Below are 15,209 nucleotides of genomic sequence, written 5' to 3' on the forward strand. Positions count from 1 at the left end.
CATCATTGTATGCACTGTTTGCATCTCATAGGAGATTGTGCTAATTTTATGATCAAATTAATAATAAAACTGATTTCACTGTAGTAAGAAAAACTTACCTTCAGAGCTTTGCCTATTTTGAAATTCAGTAGAATATCTTATACTTCTATATTACATTCACTATGGTATAATAATTATATGTTTTGACGTTTAAGAAAATTGATTTGTTGTTTAAGTTATAAAATTATTTTAGAATTCTTCTATCAAGAGTTAAGAGTTAAAGCTTGACCTTCAGTTATGTGAAAAAGTTCAGTCATTAGGATACTAATGACTAATTCATAGTAAATTAGGAAACCCTAATGTCAATTATAAGGTATTTTATAATATTTTATAGCATTTATTGAGAATGTCTGCATTGGAGAAAGATAATGGGAGTCTGTCCCTTAAAAAGAAAAGAATATTATATGAGTTTTAAGACAATTTTATGAAATTGCTTAAGCTCTCTTTAACCCAACTCCTCCTCACACGGGATATCGTATTATAAACAAACTAGAATCCAAAAGCTTCTAATAGAAACATTTAACAGGACTTCCCTGGTGGTGCAGTGGTTAAGAATCCGCCGGCCAATGCAGGGGACATGGGTTTGATCCCTAGTCCGGGAAGATCCCACATGCCGCAGAGCAGCTAAGCCTGTGGGCCAAACCTACTGAGTCTGTGCTCTAGAGCCTGGGAGCCACAACTACTGAGCCCGAGTGCCACAACTACTGAAGCCTGCGCTCCTAGAGCCCACGCTCCACAACAAGAGAAGCCACCGCAATAAGCCCACGCACCGCAACAAAGAATAGCCCCTGCTCACCACTAGAGAAAGCCTGCCTGCAGCAACAAAGACCCAACGCAGCCAAAACAAAAAAAGAAACATTTAACGATGTCATTGATTGAAGTTGGGCCACTGTATTTCCATCCTTTGATTCAATCTTCTTTTTATTATTTTCCTATTTGTATTCTTCACTCTTAATCAGAATATATTGATTTCAGTGACCCACATCTTATAATTCAACTGTGATTAATAAGTGATCTAATGACAAGTACAGAGCTAGTACTAAGTAAATCTATTGAATACCATTCAATTCTATGTTCTTCAGCTAAATTTAGTTCCATTTTGAACCAGTGAATTCTGATCTGGATGTGAATTATGAAGGATTAACTATCTGGCATGGCTGTCAACTTGACCTTGCCATTTTCATTAGTGAATTCTGTTTCTCTGTGCAGTATTTTTCTTTTCACAGACTGTAAAATTCAGTGATGTACATTCCTGTTAGAGGTGCAGTTTTTGCTGAAGGTAGGCAGACTTAGTGACTCTAACTAAAGTAAATAATTGAATAGCTCTAATTATTAACCAAAGTGCTTTTCCCATAGTAAGAAGAAACCTGTCTGTTTTCCTGTGTTGTAAATCCTTTGGACTTAAACATAATTTGATATCAACTCCTTTTAAAAATTTTCAGTCATAATTTGACCAAAGGAAATGTACCTTGGCTAGGTGGTAAAAGCTAAAGACAGTTCTAAGCATTTCTTTCGTTTTAATTGTTCACATTAAATGTATGAAATATTTCAGATTTATATACTATAATTCACTTCCCTGTACCCCTCACTAAGAATTAACAAACTGGTGTTAAATATTTAGCTTTTATTAAACTCCTTTAAGGTATGGTGAAGCTGCCTGAGGTGACTTAAAGGTGGAGTTTTACACACAGTGGATTTAGCTTGTGCAGTGGTCTAAGCACAAGTTCCTAAGTTGTTTAAGGTTGATTATAACTGAGACTCACCCTATCAGGACTCCCACCACCGCCATCACTAATGAAAGTACAGTCTTAGAATAAGTACCTCTTTTTTTTTTTTTGCGGTACGCGGGCCTCTCACTGTTGTGGCCTCTCCTGTTGCGGAGCACAGGCTCCGGACGCGCAGGCTCAGCGGCCATGGCTCACAGGCCCAGCCGCTCTGCGGCACGTGGGATCTTCCCGGACCGGGACACAAACCCGTGTCCCCTGCATCGACAGGTGGACTCTCAACCACTGCGCCACCAGGGAAGCCCTAAGTACCTCCTTTTATCCACACTTTTGACTCTAACCTCTACACTACTACTATCATTTGCTTATTTTTTTATACTTTCACATACTTGAAAATAGACAAATTACATGTAATAACATTAGCTACTACTTATGGAGCATGTACTGTATACTAGGTGCAGCACTAAGTGCCTGACACAGGTCATTTCACGTGAGCACCCAGCCCCCAGGAAGCAGGTACTGTTTTCCCAGTTTGTGGAGAAGGAGGCAGAAGGTTGCAGGGACAGTAAATGCCACGTTCCCTGTTCAAGCCCTGGCATCGACTCCAAAGCTCATGTGTTTGGTAACCATTACACTGGCTGCCTTCCAACTTGCAAACCCTCTGTAAGCTTCTCGCCAATTAGACAAAGTCACACTCAAAATCCTGGGTAGCTCAATCCTGAGAAATGCAAGAGTAGAGCTATTGGGAGTCTATTAAGGAGCATATTCCTGAAGTGCACAGAACAAAACGGGGCTTCAGAATGCGTGGTGGCCTTCCTCGCCCTTCTTTCTTTCAACATTTTATATGGGAGCTCATGACGTGTTTACTTAAATAACTGCAGTAGTTTAGTACGTCTACTTCTTAGCAAGCTTGTGTGCTGGAGCCGTATATTCTACACATATCCCACGGTACACGCCAGTTTTCTTGGCTACAATCTATTTAGGAACACCTAGATCTTCTACCTCAAATGCCCCTTCTTTCTTGCAGGCTTTTACCCAAGAGAAGGATGTTTTCCGTAGATACAGGATCCTGGGGTTCTTCCATTTTAGTCTTATTAGCAATGTTTTAGTTAACACAAAATAACTCCCAAGTTTGATTTTCTTTTGGCTGCTGCTTAGCTGATTGAAATTCTTTTCTAAGTTGTTAAATTTACATTTTTGTCACCAAGTTAGTAAGCTCTTACCATTGATTATAGCATTGAATCTAGTGATGCAGGTAACATAAGTTGACCTGGTCACATGCAGTGACAATCATGTTCTCTTCAAAGGTCTTCGTTCTCAGTCCCTATGATCCAGTTGCTGGTCTGGAAACATAAGTCCATTTGCTTTCATGACATGCCCGTACAATAGAGGAAGGGGGTAAATCTTACGGAATAAGGTTATAAAGCACGTGCTCCCCCAAGACATTCATGGCTTTGCCCATCTAACGTGCATTCCCTCAACTGTCTTCACAAATGCTATTAGAACTGTTTTAGCATTTGTAACACTGAAATATGTGTATTTGGACAAATTTTAAATTCTTTATCCATAGAAATATAAATATCCTGTACGAAAAAAAAAGTTAGCTTATTTTAAGACCTCTAGGGTGATAAATGAAATACATGAGTTTATTTTTATTCTGTCTTTGAGTTATTAGGTCCATATAAATTTGTAAGCCTCTGTATATACATTCCTCCCTTTTTTTTTTTATCTCTGTGCCATTTGCTTTACTATATTATAACCAGAATTTAAGAGCTCTAACTCCTAAACAGATACTACTGTCTGAGAAATTCATGTTGTGACTGCTTTTATCAGGTAACAGACCAATAAATGACAGTGGCTGGGAACCTGACCTAAAGGGGAACACGGGTTGTTATCAGACTACATGAAAGCAATCGGTCCAAACGTAAGAAACACGTTTTCAGCATGGAATTAGAAGGAAAATCAAATGCTGCCATGACTTCATGCATTCACCAATTACTTCTTGTTCACCTACTGGGTTCCTACTGATAAACTAGGTCTGTGATAGGAATGAGGCATGCTTGAATAGGGCTTGACGGAAGTAAACTCATCAAGAAATAAAATGACGTCTTCTACTGCTTTTGATGTTTTAGGTCAATATTTTAAAAAATGAAGTGTCATATTGTTTTAGGAGAATGTTTGGCCTTCTAACAATCCCTAAATTTCTTACTTTTATAAGACAGCAAGGGAAGGTTTCCGAACACAGAGACATATCATCAATAAGAAGATTTTAATTTAAACTTTATGTCCTATTCAAAATGATATTTAAATATTGCTGATCTATCACTACATTTCTTTCTCAGCTCTTTGTCGCCGAGGGCCCTTCTCCTAATTATTTCAGAGGTCCAAGCAGCAGTTGAGGGCCCACCCACGGGGTTGGGGGGGGTGACCCTCTGATTTAATCAAAATTGGCTTCAGTGACTCTGAATCAAAATCTGGGTTTGGGTGGCAGGCTTTGACTCTTTTCATGCTGGATTATGGAGACGTCTGAAGAGTTCTGTAGGAGGGCCCAGGGTAATGAGAGGAGAGGAGATTGGTGGCTGCAGCTGTTTACCAACTGGTAATGGAAGAAGTTTAATGTTCTGATTACCGATAAGGTCAGCCTGGTGCCACCCTGTCTGACCCCCTTGTTAACATGAGTTAACTTTAGTGAGAGGTGTGTTCCACCAAGTGCCTGCCATATGGACCTGACTCTGCTTCTGCCTGTGTGAGATGAGCTGCCTTCCGCTTTTGTCCCTAACAGAACTGGCAGTGATGACAGCTAACTCAAACTTTTCTCTGTGAGAGCAGGCTTCCTTTCTTCTCTGGCAGAAATATTATAACATTACAAAATAGTAAATTTGCTAAGTTTTTTGTGGTATATAGCAAGACATAATGACTGATAAACATCTTATGAACCAGGCCACTTCCCTTAGTTGTACTTACATTGTCTCTTAAGATTGGAATGGCCCAAGCTTTACATACTCTCCTAGTCCAAGTTTATCAAGGCCTTTTATTTGCAAATGAGGAAGGCAGTATTTGGTTCATTTCTTTCATTCACTCAACACGAATCTATTGAGAAACTTCTATGAGACAGACTTTGTTCTGGAGACACGGAAGTGAGCAAAATAGGAGGAAAAAATATCCTTGCCCTTAGAGTCAAACCTGGTGGAAGCAACAATAAACAAGGTAGAGAGGCCAACTCTGTGGTATGTTAGAGAGTGATTAAATGCTGATCATAAGATCAAGCTGGGAAGACAGATAGGAATTGTTGAGGCAGCGGGGGCGGGGGGAAGTCAAGGAGGAGCTCACTGAAAAGGTGACATTTGAGAAACGACCTGAAGAAGATGATGGGGTAAGACATTATCGGAAGAGCATTCCAGGGACAGGGACAGCAAGGGCAACCACTCTGAGGTGGGGACACTCCTGGCACATTTGAGGAGCAGTGTGAAGGCCAGTGTGGCTCACTCTGCTCCACACCTGGAGAAGGAGGTGGTCAGAGAGATCTAGGGGCCAGGTCGCCAATGGCCTTAGAACTCATTACAAGGACTTTAGCTTTTCTGTAGCAATTGGGAAATTCTTAGTGGGTATTGAACAAAGTGCCTTCACCTGATTTTTATTTTAACAGGATCCTTTGCTGCTATATTGAGGAAGGACTCTAGGGAAGCAATGTGGAAGAAGCAATCCAATTAGAAGGGTCTTAGTAATGGCTCGCTCTGTGGTAGCAGTTGAGCTGGATGAGCCAATAGGATGGACTTGATATGGAGTGTGAGAGAGAGGGGACATGGGAGGGTGACTCCAAAGTTTCTGGCATGAACAAATGGAATAATGACTTGCTGTTTTTATTGAAACAGGGAAGACTGTGAGAACAGGGTTATTTTTAATGGGGGAGATGAAAGGAGGATTAGCAGGATCTTAGTTTTAGATATGCTGAGTTTGAAATGGGCTTCAACATTAGATGAAGATCAGACAGAGGTCCAGGATGGAGACATAATTTGGAAATCATCAACATATAAATAATACATAAAACCCAGAGATAGCAGACATTACCAAGAATGAGTATAGATTCTAAAGAGAATATGTCCAAGGACTAGATGAAAAGGAACCAACACAGAAAACAGAGTTCAGATCTTTGCAGAGTAAGGAAATAGTATTCTGGGTATAAGAAAAAGAAGATTTTAGAGGGTGGTCAACTGTTTAATGCTGCTAATATGTCAAACAAGTGAGTTCTAAGAAGTAACCACTGATTTAGTCATGAGGGAGGTCATTGATGACTTTGATAGTGTAAAGGAAAAACTCAGTTTTCTACCCATGTAGGGAAAAACCCAGTTCTTTCCTACTGTGTGTTTCTTCCCTGTGAGTCTCCTTTGCTACTCACACAAAACATTTCACTTCTGTTCAACAAACGTGTGGAGGTTTTCCCCACACCGCCAGGCAATTTTTAGATACCAGCATTCAGCTAAATTCTGACACCATCTACCTAGAGACGACATCAGATTCCACAGGATAAGGGCTCAGTCCCACAAGACGGCCCTCCCTTTCCTACACACACTACAGGCACCAGTCACAAGCCCACGTTATCACCTCTGCTCCTGACCAACCAGCTATTGATTAGAGATTCCAGTGACCCCCTTCTTGGACTTCAGATGCCAACCACAAGTCCAGGTTGTTACCTATACTTCTGACCAACTGGCTATAAATCAGAGGTTCCTTCGACTCCCTCCTCAGGTTTGATTAATTTGCTAGAATGGCTCACAGAATTCAGGGAAACACTTGCTTACATTTACCAGTTTCCTAAGGGATATGATAAAGTACATAGATGAACATCTAGATGGAAGAGATGTATAGGGCAAGGTATGTGGGGAGGGGCATGGGGTTGCACTACCTGTCCAGGTATGCCACTCTCCCAGCACCTCCACGTGTGCACTGACCTGGAAGCTCTCTGAACTCCATACTTTTGTGATTTTATGGCAGCCTCATCACATAGGCATGATCAGTCATTAACTCCATTTTCAACCCTTCTCCCTTCTCAAGAGAATGAGGGCAGGGCTGAAAATTCCAGGCTTCTAATCATGACTTTCCCATGACAAGCCCTCATCCAGGAGCCCATCCAGAGTTGCCTCATTACAACAAAAGGTACTCCTATCATCCAGGAAATTACAAAGTTTCAGGAGCTCTCAGGAACTGGGGCCCAAGACCAATATTAGAACAAGAGATGCTACTAGTGTTCTTGTCACTTAGGAAAGTTCAAGGGTTTTAGGAGCTCTGTGCCAGGAATGTGGGCAAAGACCATTATATATTTTCTATTATCTCACAGATAGGAATAGTTTTAATGGATCAAAGGTTGAGAAAAATCTGATTGGAGGGGTTCAGGTGGGAGGTGAGAAATTGGAGGAAAAAAACTATAACACTTTTAAGCAGGTTTGTTGTAAGGGGAAAGAGCAAGATGACGTGGCAATGGGCCAGGAGGAACCGGCCAGCCTGCTGACAGTCGCATGCTGGGAGTGTGAGCATTAGCTGTGTATAGAGTCGAGGACCTCAAATGACCTCGCCTTTGGTAGACATATAGATTTTTGAAATGTTTGTCATTGATGTATTGTGCCAAAAAGAAAGATTAATCAAGCCAGTCTTAATGTACAGATATTCTTCCCTTTTTCACTTCTTACTTTACATCCAGTATTTTCTCTAGATTTTCCTTTGAAAGCTAGTTTTTAACTGCGTTGCCTATGAGTGTTCTACATTTTCATTAGTTGTTTACATGCCGGCCTCCCATTCTAGCCTAACCTTACTGAGAAGCATCATATTATACTTTTCTTTACATATCCGTCTCTGACACGTGGCAGATACTCCGTAAATGCTTTTTGAATGAATGACCATTATGTTCCATATTGGCATATGATGTGTTTGATGTAAACGTCAGTGTCTTCCTGAAGTTTGCTGTTCATTTCTGAATAGAGATTCTATTTGGTCACTTTGTTTTCCATAGCGTTCCTCTGGAGCAGGCAGAGTGAGGACAGGCTCTCTGCAGCTCGGTAGCACATCCGGTGGGAATTCATCTTTGAAAAGGACAAAGCGAAAAGCACCTTCCCCACCCTCCAAAACAGCCCTGCAACAAAGTGATGAAAATAGTCACGTGACTGGTAATGTTACTTTTCCCATTAACATTAGTGTTGTGTTTTCTTTAATATAGACAATAGAAATGATATAGGTTACAAATCACATCTTTTTATTAAATAATATTAGTACTTAAACTTAATAGTAGTGCTTAGATAGTCCCTGATTATTCTCACTACCTTTGAAAAATCTGCATAAATTTAAAACTGTACAGCTCCATTATCCTAAAATGAGCATGTTATAATTTGTGAATCTATTCAGAAAGATACTGGCTTTCCAGGATTGACTACATGTAGGACTGGGAATCAAAATAGATTTTAGCTGTATCATAGCTAGACAAGTACAGTGGCTTCTAATAAGGTTAGGGCTATCTTTTTCTGAATTATATAAAAATGACTTAAGTTAAGGTACTAAGGAATTGTTTCATTGGTGAGTGTGACTTGCTCAGAAGTTGTGTTTCTTCTGTCTTCTAGCCCTGCAGTTGGTACCTGCAATTCCTACAGACAGTGTTTTAGAAGCAAACTCTTCTGAGGGCCTGTCCAGCCCAGGTCTGACACCTCTGTTCCACATCACGTAACCACTGAGAAAGAACTTCCAGGACAGTTGAGGAATGAATCTAGTTGTAATGCTCTGTATATGAAGGAGATACAGATGCTTTGTCTTCATTTCCCACATTATATAGTATGAAATGAAAAATATTCCCCTCCCTGAGTTCAGAGCGTGAAACACAGAAATCAAAATTTTAGTTCTGCAATGGTACCTTGAGTGCTTTTCCTACTAGGTCTCCTGCTTTTCCTTATGCAATGTCAGGTTGCCATTTATTAATCTTCTCCCCAAGAGGAATGACACATCTTAGTTAGGAATGTACCTTGGTGTGTTCAGAAGAAAACTTACATGAAGGTGTTAAGCATCATTCTTTATGCAACTGTTGTAGGTGTGAATTCATATTGTCCTAATCTGATGGTAAAAATTTATTATGAAATATTTTCTATTATATAGTTTTATTTTGGATTCTCTCCAAATAAGTGAAGTTTCAGTAAAAATCTAATACTGTTCCTTAATATTTTTAATAATAGCTATTTGGTAGCTATAAGTATGATAAAATTTCTTAATCGTTAGGCTTAAAGTTAGGTGTAAATGAATATGACAGACTAATAATGTTTAATCAAAAATAGAATATTACTATGTCAGTACTTTAGCACGGAAATAATTTGATAGGTATAAAAATTGCTTAATATAACTACCTCATTTTTATAATTCACATTCACAAATACAGAAAGACTCAGAAGCACCCAAATGCTCCTGAATCTTTTAATCCTTAGGTGATATTTAGGAATTTAAGATTTTGATATAGAATTCTCCTTTCCTCTGTGATTAAAAACACTATCATTAGGTAACTAGTAATGATTTTTCTCAAGTCTTACCCAGAATAATATCAATGATACCATTCTGTTTCACAAAGGAAATTTATTAAATAATATCGAACTGTGTAAATGAAATGAGAAGATTTCGGAAGTATTAGAGAAAAGTGGCTGCTATTCAAACTTTGCTTGATAGCTGTTTTTCTTCCTTTTTTTCCCCTTTTACCTCTTCTTGTTTAATGCCTGGCTAATTGTGAGTTAACATATCTAATTTCTTGTGAAATGCTTCTTGGTCTCTGCTTGCTTAATTCTGTTTTCTAAGTGCCATTTCCACAGATTTTACTTCTTTGGCAGAATCCTCCCTTGGCTGTGGGCTCCCCGGTCACGAACAGTGCGCTGTGCCCCAGCTGCCGGCCGAAGCCCCTCTATCGGAGTGCCCTGGAACGCCCGAGGTAGCTGCCGCATCTCTGCCATGTAAGTGACCTGGCCTTTCCTGCCTGCTGTTTTGTTTAAGACAGATTGAGATGTCATCACATTTAGATTTGGTTACTTGTTGATTCCTTGTGTAAAAATGTCTTATAAAAAAAATAGTAGTTTCTGCCTTTTCACTTGAAATTCTTGGAGTTTGATGTTTTCCCTAATCACATAGTGAATGAATATGGCAACATGTAAGATGATAAAATCAGTGGCTCTGAAGGATTTCAGCTTCTCTTCTATTTAGCTTTCTGCTTTTTGGCAAAACTGTTTGAACTTTATTATTTTCAACATATAACTGTATAAATATAAAAGAATACATATATATTTTTTCTTTATTGAACTACTCTTTTGTTGTTATCTAGGCATGGCTTATTTTCTATAGTATTGCTTTTGATTGGGATTTTTAAGTGATTGAAATTTTTTTTGTTACCATATGGCAAAACTTCATAGTTAGGTAATAGTTGAATTCTATCATAAATAATTTTACTCAATTTTTCAGTGACTCAGAAAAAGCCCTTATCACCTCAAACCAGTTGTTTAAAATCAGTATACTATCATATACTCGTTAAAGGAATGAAAAATTGTGTGGCCAGTTTGGGAAATACTTTAGCAGGTTGTTTTTTTTTTTTAAGTAAAAATAAGGATTCATTTTCTATATGACCCAGAAATCCCACTCCTAAGACTTCTCAAGAAAAGTGAAAACGAATGTGCATACAAAAACCTGCACGTGAATTATTATAGAATTTATGTAATTGTCAAAAATGGGAAACAACCCAATGTCCCTAAACTGAGGAATGGATAAACAAAATATAGTTTGTCCGTATGTTAGAATACTACAACCTAGCCAAAAGAAGGAACAAATAACTAATACATGCAACAACATGGCTAAATCTTAAATACATTGTTAAATGAAGGAAGCTAGACTTAAATGGCTAGATGCTGTATGATTTCATTTATATGACATTCTTGCAAAGGCATAACTATAGGGATAATTGCTGCCAGGGGCTGGGGTTAGAGAGAGGAGTTGATTACTAAGGAGCCTGGGGGATTTTGGAAGCTGATGGAATTGTTCTACATCTTGATTGTGGTGGTCACAGAAAGATAGATAGATAGATGTCAAAACTGGACATTCCAAAATGTATTCCAAAAATGATGAATCTTACTGAAATTATACCTCAGTTTTTAAAAATGAAAGAGAAAACAACTCTGTCGGAAATTACAGCAGTGTCTGACACAGTGAACACTTTTTTGAATAAATGAATTTTTTTTTTAAAAGTTCACCAGAATAGATTTAATCTAATACAATTCTGTTTTAGCAAAGAGTAGTATCTGTCAAACAATTCTGCCCTTTGACCATCTCCAGGAAAAATACACAAGATGTCCCAAAAGGCTTAGTGAAATTTTAAGCTTTAATAACTTATAAGATGCTACAAACTAAGTTTAATTATTTAAATTTCTTTTACACATATTATATTTTGTGAATTTAAAATAATTTTATTTTTTGTTTCAGTCAATTTTGCAAATCTTTAGAAGGACTGAAAATATTAAGATAAATATATTCAAATTATATTAGAAAGCTAAGTAAGTGTAAAAGAAATTTCAACAATTACAATTTCAAATGATTTTTTATAATTTTCTAAACATATTGTGGAAGTTGTTATATCTTACAGCTACACTAAAGTTTTGGATACTCTGTTCTTTGAAAGTGAATTCTCTTCCCTTAGAACATGTGAAGCTGAAATATGATAGTTGTGATCTAACATTGGTGAAAATTATTCACTGTTCACAGCCCCCACTTCGTTTTGTTGTTACTGCTGTAGTTCTAAAATTTGGCCATAGTATAAGTCTGTTAACACATACAAAACAAACTTGATTTAATATTTTTTAAAGCTTGGAAAAAATCTGTACTAGTCAAACAACAAAGTGTGAAAGTGCTCTTGGTTAGAAGTTTTAAAAAGAATCACAGCCTTTTCTAAGACTTTTAATGACAGGAATGCAGTTCAAATATATATATTTAAGAAAACCTGTATGATGCTTATAACTACTAAGTTATAAAACCCCAGAAAAAATAATTTGAAAAGATTTCTGAAACATGTGACTCATTCTTCATACTTTGAGACCAGTTTCTCAGTGAGGACCTCATACTTAAAGAAAGTTGAAGACCTCGACTTTTTAAAGAAAAGTTGTGTATCTATATAAAACACATGTGATGGTAAAGAGAGAAATAGGGAGAAAGATCAATAATTTGCTAAATGTTACCTCAGTTAATATAATTTCCAAAAGAGCTTAATATATACCAAGGAGCCATCTATAAAACATACTTGCATCTAAACCATAATGGCCTTTCATTTTTCCTTGATACACAGTTTTCAAATTATATAAATATACGCTTACTGTATAGATGTAATATGCTATTGTAAAGGCATAATATTGTACGTTGGCATCAAAATAACTATTTCATGTCACGATAAAGCATGATTTATATATATAAGTATATATATATATATATATATATATACATACATATATATTTTTTTTTTTTTTGGCGGTACGCGGGCCTCTCACTGTTGTGGCCTCTCCCGTTGTGGAGCACAGGCTCCGGACGTGCAAGCTCAGCGGCCATGGCTCACGGGTCCAGCCGCTCTGCGGCATGTGGGATCTTCCTGGACCGGGGCACGAACCCGTGTCCCCTGCATCGGCAGGCGGACTCTCAACCACTGTGCCACCAGGGAAGCCCTACATATATTTTTATATATAAATTTACTTAAAGTCAAATTCTTTTTTTTTATAAATTAATTATTTTTGGCTACGTTGGGTCTTCGTTGCTGCACATGGGCTTTCTTTAGTTGCGTCGAGCGGGGACTACTCTTCGTTGTGGCGTTTGGGCTTCTCATTGCAGCGGCGTCTCTTGTCGTGGAGCACAGGCTCTAGGTACGTGGGCTCAGTAGTTGTGGCACGTGGGCTCGAGTGCAGGCTCAGTAGTTGCAGCACATGGGCTTAGTTGCTCTGCGGCATGTGGGATCTTCCCAGACCAGGGCTCACACCCATGTCCCTGGCATTGGCAGGTGGATTCTTAACCACTGTGCCACCAGGGAGCCCTTAAAGTCAAATTCTTTAATGTTTTTTCTAAGTAATCTGTTTTTTAATTTACAATAAAAATGTCATTAAAATTCCCCGTATTTATTAAAAAGCACAAATAGCATACTTTTCTGTCTATATGCTTAAAGATACAATTAAAGAAATACATTTTAAGTATTTCACATATTCTTCAAATACGTTAAACTTTTTTGTTAAACTTTGTAGATGTGCTGATTACTATCATCCAGTGCTATACTACCCTTTTTACCCTTCTATTGTGGTAAAATTAAACTTTGTTCAGCTGCTGTTATGTAAGTGGAAATGTTGAATTATATTTATCTATTTTTATAAATTTATTATTTATTTATTTATTTTTGGCTGCGTTGGGTCTTCGTTGCTGCGCGCGGGCTTTTCTCTAGTTGCAGCGAGTGGGGGCTACTCTTCATTGTGGTGCATGGGCTTCTCATTGCGGCGGCTTCTCTTGTTGTGGAGCCAAGTGCGTGGGCTTCAGTAGTTGTAGCACGTGGGCTCAGTATTTGTGGCTCACGGGCTCTAGAGCACAGGCTCAGTAGTGGTGGCACACGGGCTTAGTTGCTCCGCGGCATGTGGGATCTTCCCGGACCAGGGCTCAAACCCATGTCCTCTGCACTGGCAGGCGGATTCTTAACCACTGCACCACCAGGGAAGCCCTGAATTGTATTAAAATAAGCAAAGATCCAGAACCTCATTCTTTGGTTTAAATTTACTTTCACAGCTAGTGTGGACACCAGTTGCTTAGGATGTCTCCTCTTTTACCCTGTTGGCCATTTGGTGTTAGTGCTAGGAAATTATAATAAAACAATTTCATTCAATGAAATATTAACCACAGCTATTGAAGAGAGTCATACACACACACATACTGATATGGGAAGACCTTTAAGACATAGTTAAGTGGAGGAAAAAGAAGTTAGTGAAAAACATCAGGTATATTATGCTTCCATTTATATTAAATAAACCAAGAAGTGAGAGAAAGAAGGAAATGTATGTATATCTGCTTAAACGGTATATGCTCATTATACTTTCTGATAATATAGAGGAAAAAAACTGTTAAGGGAAGTTGCCTCTGAGAATCAAACTGAGTAGGAGTTAAAATTAATTTTCATTGCATAATACTTATTCTATTTGTATATTAAAAATTATATTAAGCATCTAAGTAAATGGCTTCTCACCTTGGTTGCACACTAGAATCACCTGAAAGAACCTTAAAAAAATTCTTGGTCCCTCCCTTCAGAGATTGATTTAACAGATGTGGATTAGAGGTGAGCATCAGTATTTTTAAAAGATGCTCAGATAATTCTCAATCATAGTACTGATAATTACTGAGTCAAACTTTATAAGTACACTTGGAGCCAATCTAAAAATCTCGTGTTCTTTTTGTTTACATTTAAAGCTATTGCATCAAGGTAAAAATCATTTAAATTGAAAGATACATTCTTAAATGAAATATATAACTTGAAGTTTATGAGCTTAAATAACCTCTTTTTTTCTACCATGAATAAAACTGGGAGAGACAGCATATTATTTTTAGAAATGTATGTCTGAGATAATCTGATTATATGTTAACATAATTATTCACCATTAGAAAAGTATTTTACTATTAGCTTTGAATCAGAATTTAAAAGAGTCCAACTAATTATTATTTTAAAAATTCCTTCCTTGCCAGGATTGCCCAGGATGAATGAGGCAAATTAATATTTAGGATTATATCTTCATTTCTTTGTAGCTGGAATAAGCTCTGATTACAGCCTTGAAGAGGTAGATGAAAAGCAAGAACTGAGTGAAGTGCCTAAAGATGAGGCTGAAAATACTTCTCTGAAGTCGCAAGACATTCCTACTGTATCTACTGATATAATAAATACACTGAAAAGTGATCCTGACTCAGCCCTTGGCAGTGATACTGGAGAGTCCTCACAAAACTCCAAAGAAGAAAAACAAGGAACTGGAAACACAGATGGACAGTAAGTAGTCTGTATGCCAGACGTGGTGGTGGTGGTTTGTTTAATTGATACTAGTCTTCTGAAATGTAGAACTGATATTTTAAACACAAGTAGAGTCATTTCTTTAGCTTATACTTTATCCCTTTTACAACCATTTAAAAAATGTTTATTCATAAAGTATCAATTTACATGTGATTGTTTTTAAATAAAATCAAATCCAACAGTTCTGGTATCCCTGTGGCAGACCAACCATAACGTAGTTATTTTGTATGAAGATTAGCATTTTTGTTTGTGTTGCGTTTGTTTTGCCTATTACCTATTTGGCCTAAATGGAATATTTAATTTTCAATTTTCACCAAATGCTCCTGAAGAATTTTTACTAACTGCTATATAAAACAATTCTGCCTCTTAGAATATGATGT

General features: G+C 37.7%; 1 protein-coding gene across 9 annotated transcripts in view; it reads left to right on the forward strand.

Annotated features, from left to right (window-relative positions):
- COBLL1 (cordon-bleu WH2 repeat protein like 1) overlaps positions 1-15,209 on the forward strand; it is a 160,722-nt gene that overhangs the window by 130,600 nt on the left and 14,913 nt on the right. For 6 of the 9 annotated variants that reach the window (XM_067741709.1, XM_067741701.1, XM_067741702.1 and 3 more), the window contains 4 exons: positions 7,768-7,921; positions 8,369-8,443; positions 9,611-9,730; positions 14,574-14,808. In XM_067741709.1, coding sequence (XP_067597810.1) covers positions 7,768-7,921; positions 8,369-8,443; positions 9,611-9,730; positions 14,574-14,808 — 584 coding nt within the window. The remainder of the gene's footprint in view (positions 1-7,767; positions 7,922-8,368; positions 8,444-9,610; positions 9,731-14,573; positions 14,809-15,209) is intronic. The other 3 variants (XM_067741706.1, XM_067741707.1, XM_067741704.1) reach the window with 2 other exon arrangements.

This window comes from Pseudorca crassidens, chromosome 6 (genome assembly GCF_039906515.1).
Source record: "Pseudorca crassidens isolate mPseCra1 chromosome 6, mPseCra1.hap1, whole genome shotgun sequence".
Lineage (NCBI taxonomy): Eukaryota > Metazoa > Chordata > Mammalia > Artiodactyla > Delphinidae > Pseudorca > Pseudorca crassidens.